General features: G+C 40.5%; 2 protein-coding genes and 1 long non-coding RNA gene across 5 annotated transcripts; 2 read left to right on the top strand and 1 right to left on the bottom strand.

Moving 5' to 3' along the window:
• The first annotated feature begins 11,723 nt into the window (after nucleotides 1-11,723).
• LOC124218657 (major facilitator superfamily domain-containing protein 12) lies at nucleotides 11,724-17,170 on the top strand. Of its 3 annotated transcripts, XM_069136168.1 has the most exons (8): nucleotides 11,724-12,557; nucleotides 14,135-14,521; nucleotides 15,172-15,454; nucleotides 15,690-15,804; nucleotides 15,895-16,275; nucleotides 16,358-16,611; nucleotides 16,735-16,949; nucleotides 17,033-17,139. In XM_069136168.1, exons 2-7 carry the CDS (start codon nucleotides 14,335-14,337, stop codon nucleotides 16,916-16,918), a joined length of 1,404 nt encoding a protein of 467 aa, XP_068992269.1. In that variant the 5' UTR covers nucleotides 11,724-12,557; nucleotides 14,135-14,334; the 3' UTR covers nucleotides 16,919-16,949; nucleotides 17,033-17,139. The 3 variants fall into 3 exon arrangements, with proteins under 3 accessions (XP_068992269.1, XP_046481256.1, XP_046481255.1); XM_046625300.2 differs by lacking the exon at nucleotides 16,735-16,949 and having other exon boundaries at nucleotides 11,726-12,557; nucleotides 17,033-17,170; XM_046625299.2 differs by lacking the exons at nucleotides 11,724-12,557; nucleotides 17,033-17,139 and adding an exon at nucleotides 13,623-13,728 and having other exon boundaries at nucleotides 16,735-16,918.
• Nucleotides 14,734-15,694, bottom strand: LOC124218661 (uncharacterized). Its single transcript, XR_006883146.1, has 2 exons — nucleotides 15,531-15,694; nucleotides 14,734-15,440 (listed from the first exon to the last, which is right to left on the bottom strand). It is a non-coding gene; the product is annotated as an uncharacterized lncRNA (long non-coding RNA).
• Nucleotides 17,171-19,820: 2,650 nt separating the features above from the next.
• On the top strand, nucleotides 19,821-21,614 carry LOC124218658 (tryptophan-rich protein TspO-like). The gene is made up of 3 exons (XM_046625301.2): nucleotides 19,821-20,086; nucleotides 20,561-20,776; nucleotides 20,959-21,614. The coding sequence occupies exons 1-3, from the start codon at nucleotides 19,976-19,978 to the stop codon at nucleotides 21,121-21,123; spliced, it is 492 nt and encodes a 163-aa protein (XP_046481257.1). The 5' UTR covers nucleotides 19,821-19,975; the 3' UTR covers nucleotides 21,124-21,614.
• The last annotated feature ends 293 nt before the right edge of the window (nucleotides 21,615-21,907 follow it).

Below are 21,907 nucleotides of genomic sequence, written 5' to 3' on the forward strand. Positions count from 1 at the left end.
TTCAAAGGCTCCCGATGCTACCGATCGACGCCCCTGATGTCGACGAGAGATCCTCATCCCCTTCGGCCGAAACTTCTTGAAGATTCGTTCACCGCCAATATCTACGGGAACCGATTTCTGCACCGAAAGCACTGATTTCGAACCGATTTTACGCAGGTATTCCAAGGTTTGAACCACCGATATTAGGATATTAGTGTATTCGGAATGTTCAACGATTATAGAGGCTCTTATTCGTAGATTTTTGATCGATTCCAAAATCAACCATCTTCGATTATTCATCCAATCAATTTCGTCGGAGTCCAAACTTGATACTAAAAAATTTGATTTACGTATACTTTCGGCATTGAAATTTGAAATTCAATATCTTAATAATTTATCATCAACAAACACAGCCGTCATTTCACCACCTGCAGTTAACCGACGAATCGTTATTGTTACATTTCAGAAATGAATGAATTATCGAGCATCGTGTATTATATACCTAGATGTGTAATGGAAATGCATAAAGGAGGAGCAGTGAATGGAACAGTAAAATTGAAGCTAACAACGGTTTGTTGGAGCATTCCATAGCATGGGATAAACGACTTATAAGATATAATCTTGGCTTCTCCAATTTCGGGCTGTGTTTAGATTATGTATATGTATGTAAAGATATTTGGCAGGCATTGTTATACCCGCAAGCTGCTAATAAAATCTCCCCAACCCCTGCATTTCATCTCGCCAACCTAATTTGACAGATTTATTGAATGCCGTCCCATAATATATCAGCAAATCCACTTCGCTCCAGGTTTAGGGAAATTTTTCGGGGATGAGAAAGAAAAGAAAAGAAAAAAAAAGTTACGTTGTAGCACGACGGACGCGCCACGGAAGCTTCCGGCCGTCAATAAATCGAGTCAGGGTAAGGAAATAAGGGAAAACGGGACTGAATGGGACGGAAAAACATCAACAATGCTGTACGGTGATCGCTGAAAATATCCCGGTGAAAACTATAACTCTGTGGCATTCATAAATTAATCAAGGTGAACCACTTGTTTACAAGTAAATTTTACCCTTTGTTTTCACAGAAAGGTCCGATTATCCCCCAAAACTTACCACTCGATCTTAATAATCTGAAAATCATTCAGATTTCCATGAAAATGAATGCAAAGAGAGTGATATTTTTAGTCTGCAACATTTCGAAATTCTTTATCAAATGCTTCCTCGTCGTGATAAAAAACGAGGAAAACTTCTATATTTGCGATCCTTGGAAAGGATAAATTTCTTCGCAATTCTTCCCGGATTACCTAAAGGAACGAACTTAACTCGTCGCAGATCTATTTCCTACGTTTTAGGGTGGTATTGGGTTTAAGGGTTGTGTTTATCGGCTCCAAGTTGACAGGGCAGATCGACTGCGAGGAATTATCGGCAAATCGCACAGTTATAGCCGGGGTGACAGGGGAATTTCGGGTGTTTTATCCCGTGGGAAAATACGCCGGGTACGGTACATGTGTGGAGGGGTTGAGAAGCGATGAGACGCCCGTTTTCTACCGTGTTGTTCGGCCCGCGAGGCGTCGCGACGCCATTCCTCCGCTCTGTTTTATCGACTCTTTATCTTTTAACCGCGCTCGTACATAACGAGCCCTCCCCAACGCAAAGAAACGATGTCTACTGAAGCCCTCGAGCTATTCGAAGGAGCTTTGACGGGAAGCTGCGTGGGCTCGGCAAAAATCACGGCTCTTTCTTCTCTCCCTGAATTCAAAAAGAATGCGAAAATTGGTTTATCGAACAAACAAACACCTTTTTGTGAGCCTAATCTTTCAGTCGTAAAGTCCATGGATAGTTTCCAACGATTTCCGAGCGTTTTGGACGATTTTCAGTGATTCCTGGATCGAATGGAATCACAACGAATCACTCAACATCGCATAGAACGTTCGAAAATCATCGAAGATCAATGAAAGTCATTTAATTCACTGTAAATCAACCAGAGCACGTAACAAAATTAAAGTCTATAAAAACCATTTCGCGTTTACGACAAACTTGCAACGATTTCTCGAGCAATATCTTCACCGCTATCATGTGATTTCAAGCGATTCATATCGACTTCGGTTGTCTCGATTGACTTCTGGCTCCTTCAAAGAATCATTCAGTCATACAAGTTCCTTTGATTTACAAATTGATTTCCAACCGTTAAATTGATGGTTTCTTCGATTGAATGCTTCCTCCAATTTTCCTTCAAGACAGAAGCTGAACAAATACATGAAAGGTTAACTTCCAGCGATCGGAAAGCTCTGCGTAAAAATTCATTCGAATGATTAACATCGAGAGGCAAAAATTGCAAAGCGAAATTTCAACCCGTTCCAATATCCGCCGCCATGGCTGTGGAACAAATCAATAAAAGCTGGAGCAGGGGCTCCAATTGTTCGGCAGTAATTACTCAAAATTGAGTAACGCGAAGAGGAAATTTTACGAACGAATTCGTGAGCGGCATGAAGAACAAAAAAATAACCGCGGCAAATGGAATTGAGATAATTGATTCTAACGCTGGTTTCTAGTGGGTTCTCGAAGGCCTTGAAGCCGGCCGATAACCCCGAGACTCGACGTCACAGTCCAGGGGGACTCTCGAGTGATTCCTCTCACAGTCACGTACGAGCTGGAAACCTCAAAGTTAAGCGTTGCATGAACCGGACGAACCGATCGTGTCAACCCTTGAATATCTACAGGTGATTTGACACGGACCGAATCGGTACTTAAAGTGCATTTCTCTAAAGAATTGGAAACTTTTCTGAAGATTTGGAGGATGAAATTTGTCACCGAGTCTCTCTTTGATGGAAATGACTGCATTCCAAAAAGTCAGTATATGGTGTAAATTTTGACGGTTTCGAAAAATCCATGTTTCACGTTATCTGCTTGAACATCAAAAACCACATTTCACATCATCGATTCATCGCCAGCGCATATCTTCATTTTCCAGTAAAACCTTTTTGCTGTAAGCTTGAAGGTAAACAGTTAGTCCAATTTGACTTCACCAGGCAGATTTTCCTTCAGAAAATCGGATGTTTGAGACCAAAAATTTGAGTTGCAAAGTCTCGTCTATTCGCTCAACTTTGAGGAGAATTGCAAAAAATGTACGTGATTATTTTGTGTATTACTCGTTGCCACCAATTAATGAAGAGGAAAAAAATCACTGGACTCGAACGAAAATGGATTGTCTTGTGAAGAGAACGGTGCCTTACCATTTAAGAATGGACTAACGGTTTTGCGTCTTCAACCTGCCGAAAAATCAGCTTCTGGATTCAGGAACAGCGAACGTGAACTTATAAACTTTGAAAATCTTCCAGAAGTTATAGTAATCGTTAAGAAGATTGGTATCCTTGCATCCTGCAGCAATCTGCAGTTTCAGCGATATAACGGTCCTCTTACGGATCCAAAAAATGCGAAACGATCAGTTCCATCGATAGTTGATCAATTGACGAACACTTTGACCCTCCTCCATTCTTCGCCAAGCGATGAGGGATAGATGGAAAGCGATGTGGATTTGGGGACGTGCGTTGTCGAGCTTTGCAGTACGGTTTCACAGCGAGGGATGAATATCGCCCATTACGGAGAAGTTTAAACGAGGTCAGTGGCAATAGAGGAAGAGGAAGGCTGCGGGGGTGTTCTGGTAGCCTGATACTGTTTTTGCAAACAGCAGTTTGCCGGTGCCGATGCGAGATTGAGCACCGTGTCGCGGGGTCACGCAGCAGACGCGATATGTAATTGGTTCACTCAGGGTGAAACACGTTTTGCCCGCACCAGCAACATCCGCCCCTCTTTCAATCCCGCAATTCAACTTGCACCCGAGTCGAACCCCTTCCTTCCCTCCCTCCACTTTCCCCGTTAGGTATCATATTAGCCTTTGTTTTCAGCGTCGACGAATGTGCCAGGAATACCTTCTCCAAGTCCCAAATCCAAATTACGAAAAGGTCGAACGCGCTCGAAAACACGGTCGAAAAAGTTCAAATCATCTCGATAACGTTCCTCGAGTGTCCTCGGCACATTTTACATGATGATTTTGAGTAACTTCGCGTGGCTTCGTCATTAGCGAGACAGATTATAGTTTCGGTATCTTTTTTTCGATTAGTGTACCAAACCTCGAACTAAGTGATCACATTCGCACGTCCATTGATCAACGAGCTAGCTCAAACAGCGTGGAAATGTTATAAATCCATGGTTCTGAGTTTCTGATGTACGAGGAGGATCGTGGGCTGAGATTTGGGGTGATCCAAAGAACAGTGAAGTCGAATCTGTGGCCGAGCTTGTGGCTGTTTGTGATTTAAGCCGCTGCACGTGAGACCGAACGTTCAGGTAGGCGAAAATTATTTCTGGAAGGATTTGTGTCTCCCTTCGTCTATGATCGCCGATGTGGTCGAAAAACTGGGCCACAAATCCGGCCAAAGGGGTTTCGATGAATCGAATTTCAATGGTAAACTTTTGTCGTAATGGTGTAGTTCGTCATGCGTCGTAGACGGGCGGATAGCTAGTTAAGCTAATAATGCGAATTAGGATTCAAAGGGTGTTTCCTCCGCGCGAGTCTCCCACGTATATATCTGCAACCGCCTCCTCGCCAACCAACCGTGCCTTCATATAATACCAGGTACCACTAGGGTGAACCTGACGCGCCTACTAAAACCGCGACTTAGGGGTGGCCGCGGCCTGAAACTCGTTGCCGAGTCCCATTCCTCTGAAAAGCTCGAAAACATTAAGCAAAATCAGTCAACCTCATAACGAGAAATTACCGGTGATTTAAATTTCAGGCATCGCTGCGGGGCGCGATTCGCCCTTGCTGCCATTTCCTCGCCCCCCCCCCCCCCCCCCCCCCCCGACTTGGCCGCATCGATCTCGCATTGTTTGATCTGAAACAGTTTTAATTGGCTTTTTCCTCCTTCTTATTTCTCATTATCAGCTATCGGGAAGCGGGAACAAATCAAGGAATGAATCACCCCCCTCTGACTGATTCAAACGGTGTCCGGTAATATCGCGCTGAAGCCAGGGACTAATCGTTTTATTAAAACTTTTCATTTCGGTTTCGTGATCACTCCGAATAAGCGAAGACGTCACGAGCAGATTCGGTAGAAAAAGTGTGCGATTGTTTGTACAGAGTGAATTACTAACCTCTGCACTTTTCGTCGTCTGCTAATATTTAATGCCCATGTGCTTCGTTTCGAAACTATCTGTTTGCCAGGGCTACCAACTCTCATAAATTTATACGACAGTTTGCCGCGATGAAACTAAGCTCAAAAATTTTGACACTTGTCGTTGGCACTTGTACTCAACTCACAAATGTCAAAATTTTTTAGTTTAGAGACAGTTGGTCGTCCTGACAAACAATTGTTCTCGGATTTCAGCGCGTGCGCTTCAAATTTTAGCAGACGACGGACCGTGCGGTCTTTAGGGATTCGCTCCGTACACACCATTCAAAAAATGAACTGAATCTGCGTAACGAAATGATATTTCTGTGCTCTCAGGGAAGCGATTATTTACGATCTATCAGAGTCTAGGGAAAGGTCACTGTTGAGGCAAAAAAAAAAAACGTGTATAAACTTTCAGCCATAAACGGGATCCACTTAATTGTTTCAACAACTTCCGAAGTGCTAGCGAGTAGCAAAAGTTCAAGTTCTTCGCCTAACGCGATGCTCAGCTAGGCGATCCAACAGCCTTCGAATTTATACAAGAAAACGTTCGGCGCATGATTAGATTCGTTTTAAACGAATCTTGAAAACGACGGTGGCTGACGGTAATTGTTGAAATGTATTGTGAATAGAGATAAAGTTATGGCGGAAAATTTCAAAATTTGTCAGACTAGTTACATTGGAATTGAACAATGTTGGAATAAAGGTGGCTTGAATTTTGAATGTCAGTTCTTTTGTCGACGGTCTTGTTTTTGGAAATGTGAGACATCTCCTTGATTAAACCTTCTCTGCCAGTCCTTATCATTATCTATAATTCTAACAATATGAAAGTCAAGTGTGTGCCTTTGCATTATTGAGTGATAAGCTAAAGCAGACTTGTCTGGATCTCGAGACTTGAAATCGTATTTTGATTGGCTACGCGTTTCTGAAGATGTCGAGATGATTGGCCAATATAACATTCGTCACAGTCGTTGCAGTCAATTTTGTATACACTATCAATTTGATCAAGAGTAGAAATTTTAGATTTCGAAGGAGTGAACAGATTGTTAAAAGTATTGGTGATCTTATAAGTCACATTGATGTCTTCTTTGTTCAAAATCCTTTTTATTAAGATCCAAAATACTTGATATTCCATTTTCCAAAAACCTAAAAACCTCGATACCCTGGCTACTGAGTTTCCAAACAGACCGGTTGCAGATAAAGTGTTTCCAGAAAATCAGTGACAACGAAATCGGCGTGATACACAATTGAAGAGTTCGCAGGTTGTGCGTAGAAAAAAAAAAACAAGGATAAAAAAATAGGGGCATCCGGTTCGATCGGGAAAAAGATAGGCGCCCGACGATCATTCAATTGGGAATTCACGTCCCAGAGCAGCAATCAACGCCACAGCTACCCTGTGAAGATTAATTATCGAAGAAGGTCGTATCTAAATGCCATCGTCAACAGGGTCAGAATCGAGTGATAAATGGCTAGCGATTTTTTCTCCTCTCCTCTCCTTCCTTATTCCTGCTAGTTTTCACCGTTTCTTTCTCCTCTCCTTATCCCGGGAAGCCTTCTCCTCGTCCAAGGTGCTTTTCGTTCCCGTTAACACGTCGAGGCATTCAGTTGCCTTATTGAGTTCTTGAAAGATATCCTGCGTCGACAAGGAGCACGACGAGTTTTTTTCACCACCTCGTGACGGAGACTCTTTCACCGATCAATATTGCCTCTTCCTATTTGTCGTCAACACGGGCTGATCAATGTTCAACTGACGTTTTACCCTTCAGCAATTATTGTCTGCACACTGCCGTAAACGTCGAGCAATTACTCAATTTTATATCCCATCGTTAAAGCCCGATGATAATTCAACGTTTTTTAACACATTGTATTCGATTCCAAATACGTTTCATTATTCTGCGGACATTAAAATGTCCAACGATCAATCACGCATCGTGAAATATTTTCTATATGCATTATAATCCACGGTCATTAGGGTCAGCCTGTTACATTACAGCCGATAACTACACAGAGTGAGTAGCTGACGATCGAATGATCTAACGCGCATGCGCTAAAACTGTAGAGCAAAAGCAGTTGCTTCCTCAGGTTGACCAACAGTCATAAAAGTTCAAATTACAGGTCACCGCGATGCATGTAACCTCAAAAATATTTATCTTCCTGACAAAGAAACTGTTCTTGCCACGGAGATCAGATAAGGAGCACCAACTCAATCGCGAGAATTGATCAAATCTGCCCACTAAAAAAGTACACGTTAGGTTAATTTTTTTTTTTTTTTTTTTGCCACTAGCGTCGCTGGTGTTGCTTTTGCACCGAAGTGCCATTTGTTTTCATATAGTTGGTACTCCTTATCTAGTCTCCACGGCTTTGGCACTAGAATTTTAGCGCATGCGCGTCAGAACATTCAATCGTTAGCTATACTCGCTCTGTATACAGTAAGATGATGCAGATATTTTGGCGTAAATTTGAAAAGATCGTAGATACGCGGCGACTAGGTCGTTCGGTTTAAAATCTCGTTAAGCGATTAGGGATTCTAGAAGAGATAGGGGGAGGAAGAGGAAAAAGGAGTAGCAGGTGGGGGGTCGAAGTAGTCGATCTCTGGGGTAATTATGTCGGAAAGGAAAGTTCGCCCGTTGATGCATGGGTCACACTTGGTGTCCCGGTTCCGTACAACTTCGCTAAAACAGCTGCTCCAACTTTTTAACGGCTTCGCGTACAACGTTTGCTCCATAGATCACTCCGCACCTCAGTTAAGTATTTCGCCAGCGTCAAACCCGGGGACTTGATAGACTTCGCGAATTTCATTATAACTATACCGGCGGTCCAGTTTCCCTGCATAAAACCACCGTTCACGTACACCCTCTGACAACCCTCCAGCTTCCTCGAACTGGACCAGACTTTTCGCCATTTTTCCACACCTTGAGCATCGAAAATGATTTTATAACAAAAATGAGGAAATTTTAATTTTTACAAATCGTCCGTTAGGAACAGGTAATATTTTGAAAAGAACTTTTATACTACAATGTAACTGGAATTATAGTTTCGGCTGACGGTAAAATTACTGCTTGAACTTTATCTGTACCTATATTTGAACTTACAGTACGGTGTTTTATACACGAAGAGTTAGAAGGTAGCGATTTTAAACGAACCAGCCATAAATTTGGAAATATGTGAAATAAAAAAAAAAAAACAGAATTAATTTGTTCATAGTATTTTGAATCGATAATGCAATTGATTTCAAACCTTGACAACAATGCCGATGGAACTTGGAACAATGAATCTTAAATAGAAAATCGATAAATGCAATGAGAAATCTTATACATAGACTGTTCATTTTATTTTCTATCACTTTTTTCATTCGAATTTTAAATTCAAACTCGACGGGTATAGGTCACGTGCATATATTTGATAAGTCTCATCGTATCGACGAACACAAGGTACTGACAGCTCTCAAGATAGATAAACTTGACCCTATAACATTCGAGGAGGGTAAAAAGGTTGAAGAGGAAAGGCGGTGCTAGATATAGGTATATACGATGCATTCTACGTCAAACCAACCCATGTGCCTCACCCCCTTCGATTTTGATAATTTTTTAGTATGATGTTGCAACCGACCCAAAAGAGCCTCGAAATTTTTTTTAGATTTTTTTTTAGTCACCACGACGGCACTTGATTCAACATATTGTGTTACTCGCAAAGATTTTTTCCCCATTTTTGTCTTCGCTTTTCGCCACATTAGTAATCAAGTTTCTTTGGTTTCTGCCTCATTCACATGGCAATAACATTCATAATAATTCGCCAAAGACGAAAAATCACGACTGAAGGAACTACGTTTTTTTTTACAGGCGGTGGTGAAAAATTGTACATTTTTGTGTCGAGCAATTTCACAAACATGCCAATTTTTATCTCTGAAACATTATAAACACACCTCGCTACGACTGTGCGAGATTGACAAAGTTTCTAAAAATTTTCGTCAGAGTTGTATCACACAATTTGTTCACATTATTGTACCGATCAAGTTCGCGACTCTTTGGAACTTATACTTTTCAATATTGATTAAAAACGTATATGATCTTTGTTCCCTGCTTCGATCTTCCTGGAAAAAATTTATTGCCATACTCACTATTCATAACGACTTATTGTCGACAAGGTATAATCAATATTTAATAAACTGCATCTTTGCAATGTTCATTGCACAGTGATGAAGTTATTAATTATATTTGTGAAGAATTAAAAATTGTATCAAAAATGCGAGGTGCACGATTTAAAGTTCGACGCCTCTTCAGCTTCATCTGAACTTTCGTCAACTCGCAAACTCTGGAAAGTTATTAATGAGAAATTACAGATTATTACAGAAAGAGAGAAAGAGAGAGAGAGAGAGAGAGAGAGAGAGAGAGAGAGAGAGAGAGAGAGAGACAGAAAAGAAGACAAAGTAAGGGAGAAGAAGGCTGCTTGCACCATTGTTACGGTCCGACAAACTCGCTCAGCGAACTGTGAATGCAGGATCTCGAGATCTTGTTTCTATTTGAACCCTCGGCGAGTAACTGAGCTCAATATCGTCAAGATGCGTCTGTCTTTACAGGTTTATATTACGGAAACTCGGTGCTACGATCACCCTTTACCTACCTCTGTAGCAAGACTATGAATTGACGTTATTGTTCGTCTGCTGCGCTCGAAGATGTAATAATTAATAGTAATCATTTAATTTTCATACACTTTACTTTTATACAAGTTTGCGTTTTATTCAGACGATACCTTACAGCTCTACTGTACGAACGTTTCGTTTCACTGTTAAAAATAAATTTTCAGTTGATACAAGTGTCGCGCACGTTCTGTTAACAACTATTACGTTATAGACATAGTTATTTTCCACACTGCTTGCCGCTTTGATAATTACCATAATTTTACACTAGATCAATATACGGTGTAATATCTGTCTACATCAAAGCTCCCAGTATCGATTCAATCGTTTCACCTGTGGGTCCGGTTTTCTCCCTGGAATTTCATCATCGTCATCGGTAGGACCACGATCGCAGCTGGTTATCAGCACGAGTATAAAGTACGAGTGGAACGAGGTGGGCTGGAAGGTTTTTAATATCGGTTTGTTCTTTTTTTTTTTTTTTTTTTTATCCACTTTTTTAATAAACATTTTTTTCGAAAGTAAACGCCTTCCGACCTTTGATCCCCCGTAGTTCTACTTCGAGCCGATACATTTTGTAGATGTTGAAAAAAAATAAAAAACGGGGAGATAATTGTTTCTCAGAATCACCTTATTACACCTTATACCTTATACTTTATACCCTTTGTCCGGTTCTGAAGCTTGAGATTATAAAGACACTTGGAGAAACTTTTCCACACGAGAATTTACCTGAAATGAAAAAGAAAAAAACGTTGATTCAAAGCCAATCGTCGAATATTGGTCAAAGGTGTCGATTCATTTTACAAGCTCTAGAAAATGGAAACAAATGTCACAAATGTTGTTATATTATTGAGTAATGAAAGTTTTAAAAGCTCCGTTTTTTTTTTTTTTTTTTTTTGCACCACCCCGTTCGAATAAACCGACCGAGAATTTTAGCTGGTGAGCTTTTTCCTCTTTATCGACTTACGCGTCTCTGATGATAACAAGCAACATTTGATCACACGTACCGATGGAAAATTAAACTCTAGACATGTATGAAAATAAAATTCATGCGCTTTTTCTATCCATCGTGTTCCCAATTTTTTTTCTGTAATATCATGATAAACCTACTCATGATCAGGTTTTTTTTCCATTTGTTTCTACTTACCAACAGAGCTCGTACCGACTGAGTCGTGTGTAACAGCGGCAAGTAAAACGTACTAGTGAACTACGTAGGTACTCGATTTACAAGAGATAACTTGTCAAGGCGATAAGATGGAGGTTGATCACGTTTCAGAAACCGCAGGAAATCGTTCAATTCAAACAAATCATTACTCAGCGTAGTTTTAGTGGATTGCGATTTCCAGATGCAAATAATACGCTAAATCAGTAAAATGCTCCTGACTTTCGGGCTAATGAAAATACTCATACAATATTCGTCTGAGCAGTAAACGATTATGCAAAGAAAAAAAAAAGAAAAAAATATGCAGAGACGTATAAAAATAGAAAAGATTATTAAGAAATATATATAAAAAAAAAATCAGTACGGATAATTTTACGTAATTTGTTACTTTTGAAGTATGCAAGCGGTTCAAAGCTTGTGAGAAAAATCACATCTGTATCAAATTTGGAAATGAAATAATGAAAAAATTTGATCGATTGTACAAATCATCGTCATCATAATTTAGATTAATATTGAAAAAAAATCTTTCGGAGTCTTGTCGAATTTCTTTTCGTCGAACATATTTGACCCGATTTTTTGAAATCTCACCCCGCGTTGGTTCTTCCCATAATTACTTGCTGTGTTTTGTCCCTGTGAGTGTCTTTTATGGGAAATTTTCGACTCGCATACCTCAAAGAATTCTTACCAAGTAGCCGGAGCTCGTCTGGCCGCTGGCCGAGTGTTCGACTCGTCCCGTTGAAACCTTATAGCAGCGAATAGAAGCATCGCATCGCATCGGGAGGGTATCGACTCGCAAGACGTCGCGTTGTGTGGTTCGGTTTGGTTCTCGTGTATTTTTCATTGTAATCTCAGGTTACAGAGCGGCTCGCCCTGTGTTACGTTATTACACCGGACTTCCATAGATCGGCCTGAACAAGGCGCCGGTGCGGTTCGGTCAAGCCCTCTCTTTCGTCCCTGTCGCAGAATCAGGACGCTCCGCGAATTCTGGCCGTCAAAAATCCCCGGAATCATCGACGTGGATTAGCGAGCCGATATTGAACCCGACGCCATTTTGGATAACTTGGAATCGATCTTGAAGCAAGCCGCGCAGAAAAGATCGTGGAAAATAATCCGAAAATATTGTTTTTATCGAAAACCAACGGACTGTGTGACAGTTTCGAAATTAGAATTGATTAACGATTCGATATCGCGGTTGATCTGATAGATTCATCTTTTATACTCTGTGCAAAGAATCGTGGGGCTTGAGAAGGCTGTTTTAAATTTTGACAAATTTTGGGAATCTCCAATTCCTGCAAGGAATTTAACGTAAACTCGTTTTTATTTATGGTTTGAGGGACACTTACGTCAGCTTATAAATTCGCCCACGATCTGACTTAACACGCGAGACTGTTATTCCTGATTTGGGATACCGAATACTCCTCGAAAGATCTGTTCACCGAGTGAAAGCGGCTGGCGAACCGTTCGCAGGAACTCGGATATCTCCGGACACACACGCTGAAAATTTCAGTAACGGGAGGAAAAAATCCGCGACACGTATCGTTCGCGTTTCCTGTATGATAAAATTGTAAAAATATACGAATCACCGTGTTCGCGGGAAATATTCGTCAGAGCAAAGGTGAGTCGCCGCTGTGTGAAGAAGCCTCTTAAAAATCTGTCGTACTAAAAAGTGTGTGTAATGATGACGAGACATTCTGACTCTAGGAATATATTGTGCGCAATAAAGATAGGAAGAATAATTATTGAATACGGTAAAAACTGAACAAGATTTCAATTTTTTTTTTTTTTTTTTCTTCTTCTTCTCTTTTAGTCGCTAAATCTACAACATTCTTGACTGAAATGTTTATTTTAAGCCCACCTGCAAATTCCTAGCTGCGTTTTATTTACTATACTTATCGAGCGGAAATTTACTATACGGTGATTTTGTTTCCCGTTAAATACTCGATTACTATTTTGTTTCTTTTTTTTTTTTTTTGTTTCGTCCTCGAGAGAAGAGCGGTGAATTTTTTTGAAACGCATAATTGAAGTTTTCCGTCGATTATTCACGCGTTAATCGGATATTTTCAAAAATTCTTTTACCAATTTAACGAGTTTGTTATTCCAACAGGAAAATACATCCGTTACCTCTGATTTAGATTTTGAAATGTGACCACGTATTGGAAAGAAAGAAGAATGAATTCGTTTTACCGTTTTCTTTCGTTATTTCGTTCGGAAAAAGTTTCTATCCAACTGAATCAGCAGAAAATTATATACCCAGCCACGTGTTCGAAAGAATTGAAGATGTTGGCGTTCAACGATTAAAAATCTGTGTCCTACGTATTTAGAATCTCGACGCTGATGTTGCGGAAGAATCGAATAATCGCGAACCATTCCATTGGGGAAAAAAAAAAAAAACCGAGTATTCGTTGCAATCGCAAGAGGAAATGAAAACTCGTTGGTTATATTTTTTGTACCGAGCAACGGGTTTTCAAAAACAAAATCGGACCTCAAGACGGACGTCTGTTGATATCGAGTAAAACGATAGCGTAAACAATCGATGAGGACAGCTGTGGTTGAAACGCTGTCATATTACATACGCGTGTGCATGTATCGCGTATATGTTCACCATTCACTTCCGGCGAGAAAGTAAACAGTCGCGTTATTCAACTCCTGCAACAATATATCTTACCCGTTGTACGAGTATCCATGAACGTATCAGTCGATAAAATCCCCGCGATTAAACATTAGCTTGTACAACACGATACTGATTGTAAAACAGGTTGCGGACACCGTTCAACACAAAATTGACGGTAATTCGAAGTGCTCAAATCCGGCGATTAATCCGGGAACTGTAACGTTACTTTTTTTTTTTCTTATTTGTAACTATTCCGGTAACGGGGGTGAAAAAACTCCCCAATCTTGTAAATTCCATCTATCCGGTACATCGAACGTCGAAGGTCCTACATAGTGTCTCATATTTTTAGTTTTTTGGTAAAGAATCACGTGGGTGAAAAAAAAAACCTTTTTGTTTTTTTTACTAACGAATAACGAAATTGAATTACGGTCGATGTATCGAGACAAAAACGTGAGCTGTTACCTTGCGGGGGAAAATTTGAATTCGTTTGGGATGTTTTTTCACTCCCGGTTGCGGAAATTGGAATACCTTGAAATTTATTTAGTTGCACGTTATACTAAATGTGCATAAAAACGTTTCAGCGAGAGTTTCGAAAACATCAAAAAAGAGAAGAAGTAGAGGAAATAGAAAGGGAACCGAATCGTTTGTCTTCAGCAGCAATGTGTCAATCGTCATCCACGAGTTCCGGTTCCGGTGTGAGATTCGTCTGAGGAAAATCAAGTCATGAGATGAACCCTGGGATGCGGAAGTACACGAAATTCTTTCATTGAAACCGTCAGCCATGGACATTAGCGGGGAGCGGATACCTTTGGTGGAGGGAAAGATGTCGAGGACAGTCAGGGTGTCTTACGCCCTCGGTCACGTATTCAATGACCTGGCAGCCGCGATGTGGTTCTCATACACGCTCCTCTATCTCCAGAGGATAGTTCTTTTCGAGCCGGTAACTGCGGGCGCGATGCTTTTGCTGGGTGAGTTTCAAGCTGGTCCGGAACTTGACTTCGGCCATAGATTTAACCAATTTATGTTGTGAACAAAACGATATGGAAAATAAGAAAAAATACTAATACAGAGATTGATATTTGGGCTATGAGGGTGAAGACGACACTGTTGAATTCGATTGAAATTGTAGAGTATCTTTGCAACGCGTGGAAGGAAATAAAAAATGAAATGGATACGTGAATTCGAAGTGAAAGAAAAACCAAAGTTTTAATAAGCTGAGACCAATAATTTGCTGTTTTATGAGCTTTTTTCATTAATGGAAACCTGTCAATTCTCCCGATTTCACGAGGTTTGTTGGTCAATTAATAATTTATAAATAAAATCATGCGAATAACGCAAACAATGGCTACGATTTTGGTATTAAAAAATCAGAAGGAGACTGAGATTTTTCCAGATTTGCAAAAAAATTGTATAAAATTTTTGTACCTGAAACAGTGGCATTCGAAATTATTTTTCCCAAAGTAATCAGTTGAGATTCTTTCAACAAAGTTCAATTCCAACAACTTTAGTTCCACCGTTTAGACCTTGGTTCCATATTGTTTTTGTGTACTTTAAATATGACCATTTCTGAACTGTGAAAAAAATATCTCATCACCGATCGGACTTCTTCATTCTTCAGGGCAAATCGTGGACGCACTTATGACACCGGTCTTCGGCATCCTGGTAGATCGCTACGGCAGTAAAAAAGCTTGGCACGTGTTGGGCTCGGTCTTGGTCAGCCTGAGCTTCCCCGTGATCTTCGGGACGTTCTTGGACGTAAGAAATCCATCCGCGACCTTCGTCTACGTTGCCAGTATATCCGTATTTCAAACCGGATGGGCCGCCGTTCAGATATCGCACCTTTCGATGATCCCTGCTCTCGCCAGATCTCAGCTGGCCAGAACCGATCTAACAGCAATAAGGCAATTATCATTTTACTCGACAATCGGCATCGGCCACAAGTCGATGTGTACAACGTACAATCTTAATTATTTTAACCTCTGTTTAACCCAGTCGACATCGTGTGGTACGAAAAAATTCGAGGCTTCTTAAACTGCTGCCTAATCGTTCGAGTACGCGGAGAAAATTCTTTACATCTTCCATTTTTGTGGATATGATTACTTTTATCGACCATCACTTTCGGCTTCTGGTTTTCAGATACTCGGCCCAGGTTGGCGCGGCTGTAACAGTCTTCGTGGTGACCTGGATAATCCTTCCAACCCAGGGTGACTCGGTTGTCCAGGTGACGATAAACGACGCGTACAAATTCCGGGTGAGTTTCGATGCTCGCATACGTGAACACCAAGCCGAAGTCGTGAGCCTGGAAAAACATCAATTGATCCGTACAATTACCGATTTACAGAACATCGTGATAATCTGCACTGTGATCGGAGTGACGGCGAGTGTCTGCTTCCACGTCTTCCTCAAGGCGAGACACCTGGAGGACGGCTGCATCCCGCAGAGTCTGCAGAGCGACAAGAACGGCGATCGATCACCGCTGAGGAACGCGTCCTTGGCTAGTCGAAGGTACTGGTCAGGAACTACCCTCCTTTTAAGGGTGGCCCTCCTCTACGTCGCGAGCCGGCTCTTCATCACCCTCGCGATGGTCTACCTGCCACTTTACATCGAGGAGTCCGCCGTTGGTGGAAAAGAAGCACTGGCCACCGTTCCATTGGCTTCATATCTCGCCTCCTTCGTCGCGGCGCTTTGCCTCAAGCACATGAACAGGTCCTGCGGCACTAAGGTTCAGACCGCAGTTTGATAAGTGATCGGAAATTAAGAATGACGATGATTGGTTCCAAAAATTAATCGGCAGATTTTTTAAGGCCTGTTATCTCATCGGAGCACTGATCGGTATCCTGGCCTCCATGATCATAGAATTCGCCGGAAGCAGCACGGGGGTCGTTTACCTTGTGGCCGTTTTGATTGGGAGCGGAAGTTCCATCACCATGGTCACGTCTCTCAGCGTGACCGCTGAACTGATCGGACCACGAACGGAACGCAGTGCTCTTGTCTACTCGGTAGTGACGTTCTTGGACAAAGTGGTCACTGGGCTGGTGGTGATACTCATCGAGAAATTGTGAGTCATACCTACACGCATTATGCTACAAGAATGTCAACAACTACTGTTCATGTCACTATGAGAAAAAAATATTGCTCGTTTCTTGGTACCTGCTACATGATCGTAATGTTTTGTGATCAGATACTGTCAAGATTATTTCAAATTATGGTCTGTGGAAGTCCACATTGCATTTTTGCTGGATACCTCTGATATGATTTCGATGTTTTGTGATCAGACACTGTTAGGATCACTCCAAATTGTGGTCTGTGGAAGTCGATGTCGCATTCTTGCTGGATACTTCCTAGATGAACACATTTTTTTGTGATCAGATACCGTTGGGATGACTTCAAACGATGGTTTATGGAAGTCCACGTCGCCGTTTTCCTTGCACCGTACGATTGCGATTTTACTGACTTATGTTCTCCCTCCGCATTAACAGGAGATGCTTGGACAAGGGTTTGTGCCCCAGCTACTACCGGGACACCTTGTCAGTCGTTTGTGCAGCCTCGATGCTCCTGGGACTTCTCGCGTTAGCGTCTGTCGCGAGATGTCTGACTTGACGGCCAAGCTTCCTTCCAATTATGCACAACCCCTGAGAGTCAGCCCTCTGCGTTATTACCGAATTCAGCACCAATTACCTGGCCAAGTCCTCCGTGTCAAAAGCCTGCCAGGGAATCAACTACTCGACGACAATTACAACTGCACCCCGAATTTATTATTAGAAAATTGATAATCTTCATGGCGATTTTGTTTCGGCCTTAGCAGAAACCGTAAGTTTAATCGTATTTGAGATTGGATTTCCAAGATAAATTATACCGACAACGATAAATGTGTAATGATAAAATCTGCAGCGATTATATGACAATTTATACCACACAAAATACATAAAATTTGAACGGAATTTCAACTCTGGTTCGATTCTAAACTTACCAGAAAGAAAAAAAATATTAATTCAAATCTGTCTCCTTTCGTGCTGCCTCCCTCCATTTTTCGAAATTTTAGGAAAAATTCTACGTCATGATGAATCGCGAGATGTTTTCAAGCCTGGATTTCATTTCAGAAGAACAGTCGGCGAATCCATGAAGGAAATCGGCATTGTTCGAGTCAACAAACATTAATCATACTTGCGATACTTGTTATTGCGATTCAACTTAACACTTAACACTCGCTGGTATTTCCATTCTTCAAATCTAAGTGATTCACTGATAAAAACGTTGGCTAATCGCGGCAATTTTTTTAACTCTTTTTATATCCGAGAACAGATTCTGTAATCGATTGTCGACCACAAAAGAGACTAATTGGAGAAGATTTCAGAGAAAACAGTGAAAAAAACAAGTTATATTTCTTAAAAATTGAAGAGCGCGTAGATTCAAATATGGCATTGTGCAATTCCCCATCGATGTTAAATCTTTTTCTTTTTTTTTTTATTCTATATAGAATATATTGATAGACAATACCATGTTTGACGTAGGATCGTTATAATCTTCATTTTATTATTACTAATTCACATATTCGTTATGTCAGATTTGGCACTTACGTACCTCAGGTGCCAGTCGTTATACCGAAGCTTTGTCAGCCACAGAGGAATTTTTATCTACACAGACAGATCGGAATATACTTGTGTACATTTGTATCGGTTAAAAATCGCCCATATGCCAGTCATTACAATCTGTTACCGCATCACCAAAGGTCGCGATTAGTCTATCAACAACCACGGTCTTCTCCGATGAGTACATAATCATGATCTAAAATATTTCTATGTACACACTGAGAAAAATTTCATTTGTTACAGTAACTAGAAAACTAATTTCCATTTTGTACCTGGAACTATATTTTTCGATTGTGGTGAAAAATGAAAATAGTTAAGGACTGACCGGTAACCGGAACTAAAAGTTTCTCTCAGTGCGGTGACAAAGTTCCAACAGTTTTTTTTTTTTTTTTCTCTACGGGATGAATGTACAAGAATTTCACGAAGGATTGCGTAGTTAGGATTTTGCGTCGATGTCAATACGTCGACTTGGAGCTAATGCAGTCGATCGATTTTCAAACCGTTCCAAAAATAATACCCCAAGTCCTAATCGATGTCCGTGATAAAATGTAGCAAAGCATTATACACACGGTATTCGTTTCCAATTCAACGTTTCGCGTGTTGCCGCAGTTTTTTTCTATTATCTTTGTTTGCGCAAGCGGAAAACGTGTATAACGAGTTAAACGGTATCTCGTACATTTGATTCATCATCCGCGAAAATTCCGCTGACATGCCTGTTGAATAATGCGCGAAGTTATGTTAAATTTCGCAATGCTTCTTTGTTCTTTCCCTGATATGAATATTGCGATTTTTCTCCCATCGAGTTGGGCGGAAAATGGGGAACATATCAAAGTTAGGAAAAGAAATGTCAGGATGAAGCGAGAAGTTGGAAAAAAGGAAAAAGCTGAACTCATATCGAACGTAAGATTAAAAAAGAAACTTTAAAAAATGAGAAGAAAAAAAAAAAAACGGGGAATAAAATTATACAGAGCCAAAAATAATTTTATTCCCACTCGCTTTTCGAAATGAGATATATTTTTTATTTTTTTTTTGCCCCGTAACATTTTTGTACAGTATCTGTTTATCGTACGATATTTGACCATTCTACTAAAAATGTGACACGCTGTGAATGTTTTAATCCTGCATACGTAAGTATGATTTGATACGTGTGGATATATGACGAGCTGATCCGAATTGGTTTCAATTTTGCGACAACTTAAAGCGGATCTTAATCAGCCTAGGACTTTCTATAATCACGTATGATTACGTGTCTATTCCTGACGTAACCGGCAAGTGTCACAGAACGCCTTGGACCATAGTACATATTTACGTTACGTAAACAATACCACGTTACGTAAACAATACAACATTACGTAAACAATACCACGTTTCGTACTTATCAAATACTTGATTCTCAGGCAAGTACACTTGTGCAAATGGATTCTGAAATAGTGGCCAACTTTTTCGAAAAGTTACTTTTTTCAATCGTCTAAAATTTCCGTTAGCCATTGATTTTGTTTTTTTAAACGTAAAAAGTTTTAATCAAAAAATTAAATTTAATGGTCAATGTATTATTTTTTCATTAGAAACCTGGGCCGAATCTGCATTGCCAACGTAAGTACCTTGTCGAAAAAGTTAGTCGTCTCATATTCCATTTCCCCTAATATACAAACAGTACGTTATGCAATGTTCCAGACGTTTTTGAACAAATGCGCCCAATACTGTCAAAATTTTATCAATTTACGATGCTGAGATAATCTCGGTCAAGCATCAGATACGGGTGATCGTGTTGTTATAACTACGAGGTACTGTCGAAAAAACGACTGGTTACACGCTTGTTCTCACGAACTCAACATGGGCGAGTCGAAGCCGCACAAAATTTGGCTGCTCATAGTTGCCATTATCTTGCCAAACGCTGGCGGATGGGTCGGAGCTGCTCTATGGCAAGACAAGGACTGGTTCGAGGTAAGTTGAACCTTATTCACTTACACCTATGGAAACTTTGACATCACTTACACGCCAGCTTTGGAACGTTGTTACTTGAACAAAATGATGAGAGAAAATTTAGCAAATTCAACACTTCAGACATAGAATCCAATCTTAGTCTTAGCGAAAAACGATGGAGGATGTGGGTGAAATTCTTTGAAGCAAAAAAAGCAAAACAACATTAAATACGTGTACGGGGTCTCTGAGAACCCAAAGTTTTTTCAATCATTCTTCATTTTACTTGCACAAAAAACCCTGATCCAAGCACGCGCACTTTAAAATTTTACGTAAAAGTCGGTTCTGGATTAAACTCCGCTTGCTCACTGATATTTTTTCCAATTTCCACTTCCGTAGACAACAATGGTCTAATTTTTAGCGTTCCGACTTTTCTTAGAGTTTGAATAGATTTAATAATCGAACACTGAAACGTTCGATAATTTTTACACGCTATAGAACGAGGTTGTGCAACCGTCATGGAGGCCACCAAACTGGCTTTTCCCAGTCGCTTGGACGATAATTTACACATTGATGGGCATCGCTTCTTACTATGTATGGAAAGAATCGCCGAGTAAGGAGAAGCTTTACCTTCCGCTCGGAGTTTACTGTCTACAACTGATCTTCAACTGGTTCTGGACGCCGTTCTTTTTCATCTGGCATCTCATCCTCGTGGTGAGTGTAATTCTAGGGACCAGATTTCCTCATCGCGTTTTTTATTTATTTTTTTTTTTTTTTGCGAAGTCCGTTTCAATTCCGTTCTACACCTTCAATTCTTCGCTGGTTTCACTTGCAATAACAGATATCTGATTTCCGTATCTGTGACTTGTTATTTAAAAACAAACTTTTCTCCTCAGTCGCTGATCGACATCGTGATCCTGTGGGTGCTGATCGTTGTCATGATCTACCTGTTCTTCAGGGTTTCAAAGAAGTCAGCGTTAATGCTGGCCCCGTACATCATTTGGGTAACGATCGCGACTGCTCTGAACGCGAACTATTATCACCTTAACAAGGATCTCTAAGCCTTAGCTGTGATAATTGTTCAATTTATTGTACCTGTTCATAATTATATACTCATGTAACTGCGTTAGAGTAATACACGCGTGCGTAAAGAGTGAATTTTTAACGACTGCATGGTCCACCGTCTGCTAAAATTTAATGCGCATGCGCTGCGATCCGAGAGCAACCATATTTGCCAGGGTGACCAACTGTCTCCAGACTCAAAAATTTTCACAGTTGTAAATCGAACACAACTGACATCGACGACTGTGAAAATTTTTCAAGTCAAACATCGCGGCGAAATGTCGTATAAATTTGTAACGTTTGTTAGCCCTGGCAAACGGTTGCTCTCGGATTATAGCGCATGCGGTAATTAGAAATTCACTCTGTATAATGCTATATGACAAGAGTATGTGAAAAAGGAAAGGGAGCGGACAAACGATTAAGTGACAATCAAATTTTATATGATACTTGTAGGTTTGGTGATAATAAAATTAATTACTGACAAATCAAATTGCGACTAATGAAAACCCAATTCATCAATTACTATAATATTAATCCGCTTATGGTGAGCAGGAATTATATTAACAAGTCTGAATTCCGAATTTTTTAAACAAGCAATCTCGTCATCGTCAGTGGCGCGAATGGAATCTTTAGAAACTTTGCACTTACGTAATATAATCACCGGAAACTTCTCTAGGCGGTCAAACACTTTTTGTGTCAACAAATGATAAAGGGGGGGGGGGGGGGGGGGGGGGGGGACTGAGAAGACGTTTCAGCAAAGTCATCGACAAGCATCACATAACA

The sequence above is a fragment of the Neodiprion pinetum genome, chromosome 5 (genome assembly GCF_021155775.2).
Source record: "Neodiprion pinetum isolate iyNeoPine1 chromosome 5, iyNeoPine1.2, whole genome shotgun sequence".
NCBI classification, from domain to species: domain Eukaryota; kingdom Metazoa; phylum Arthropoda; class Insecta; order Hymenoptera; family Diprionidae; genus Neodiprion; species Neodiprion pinetum.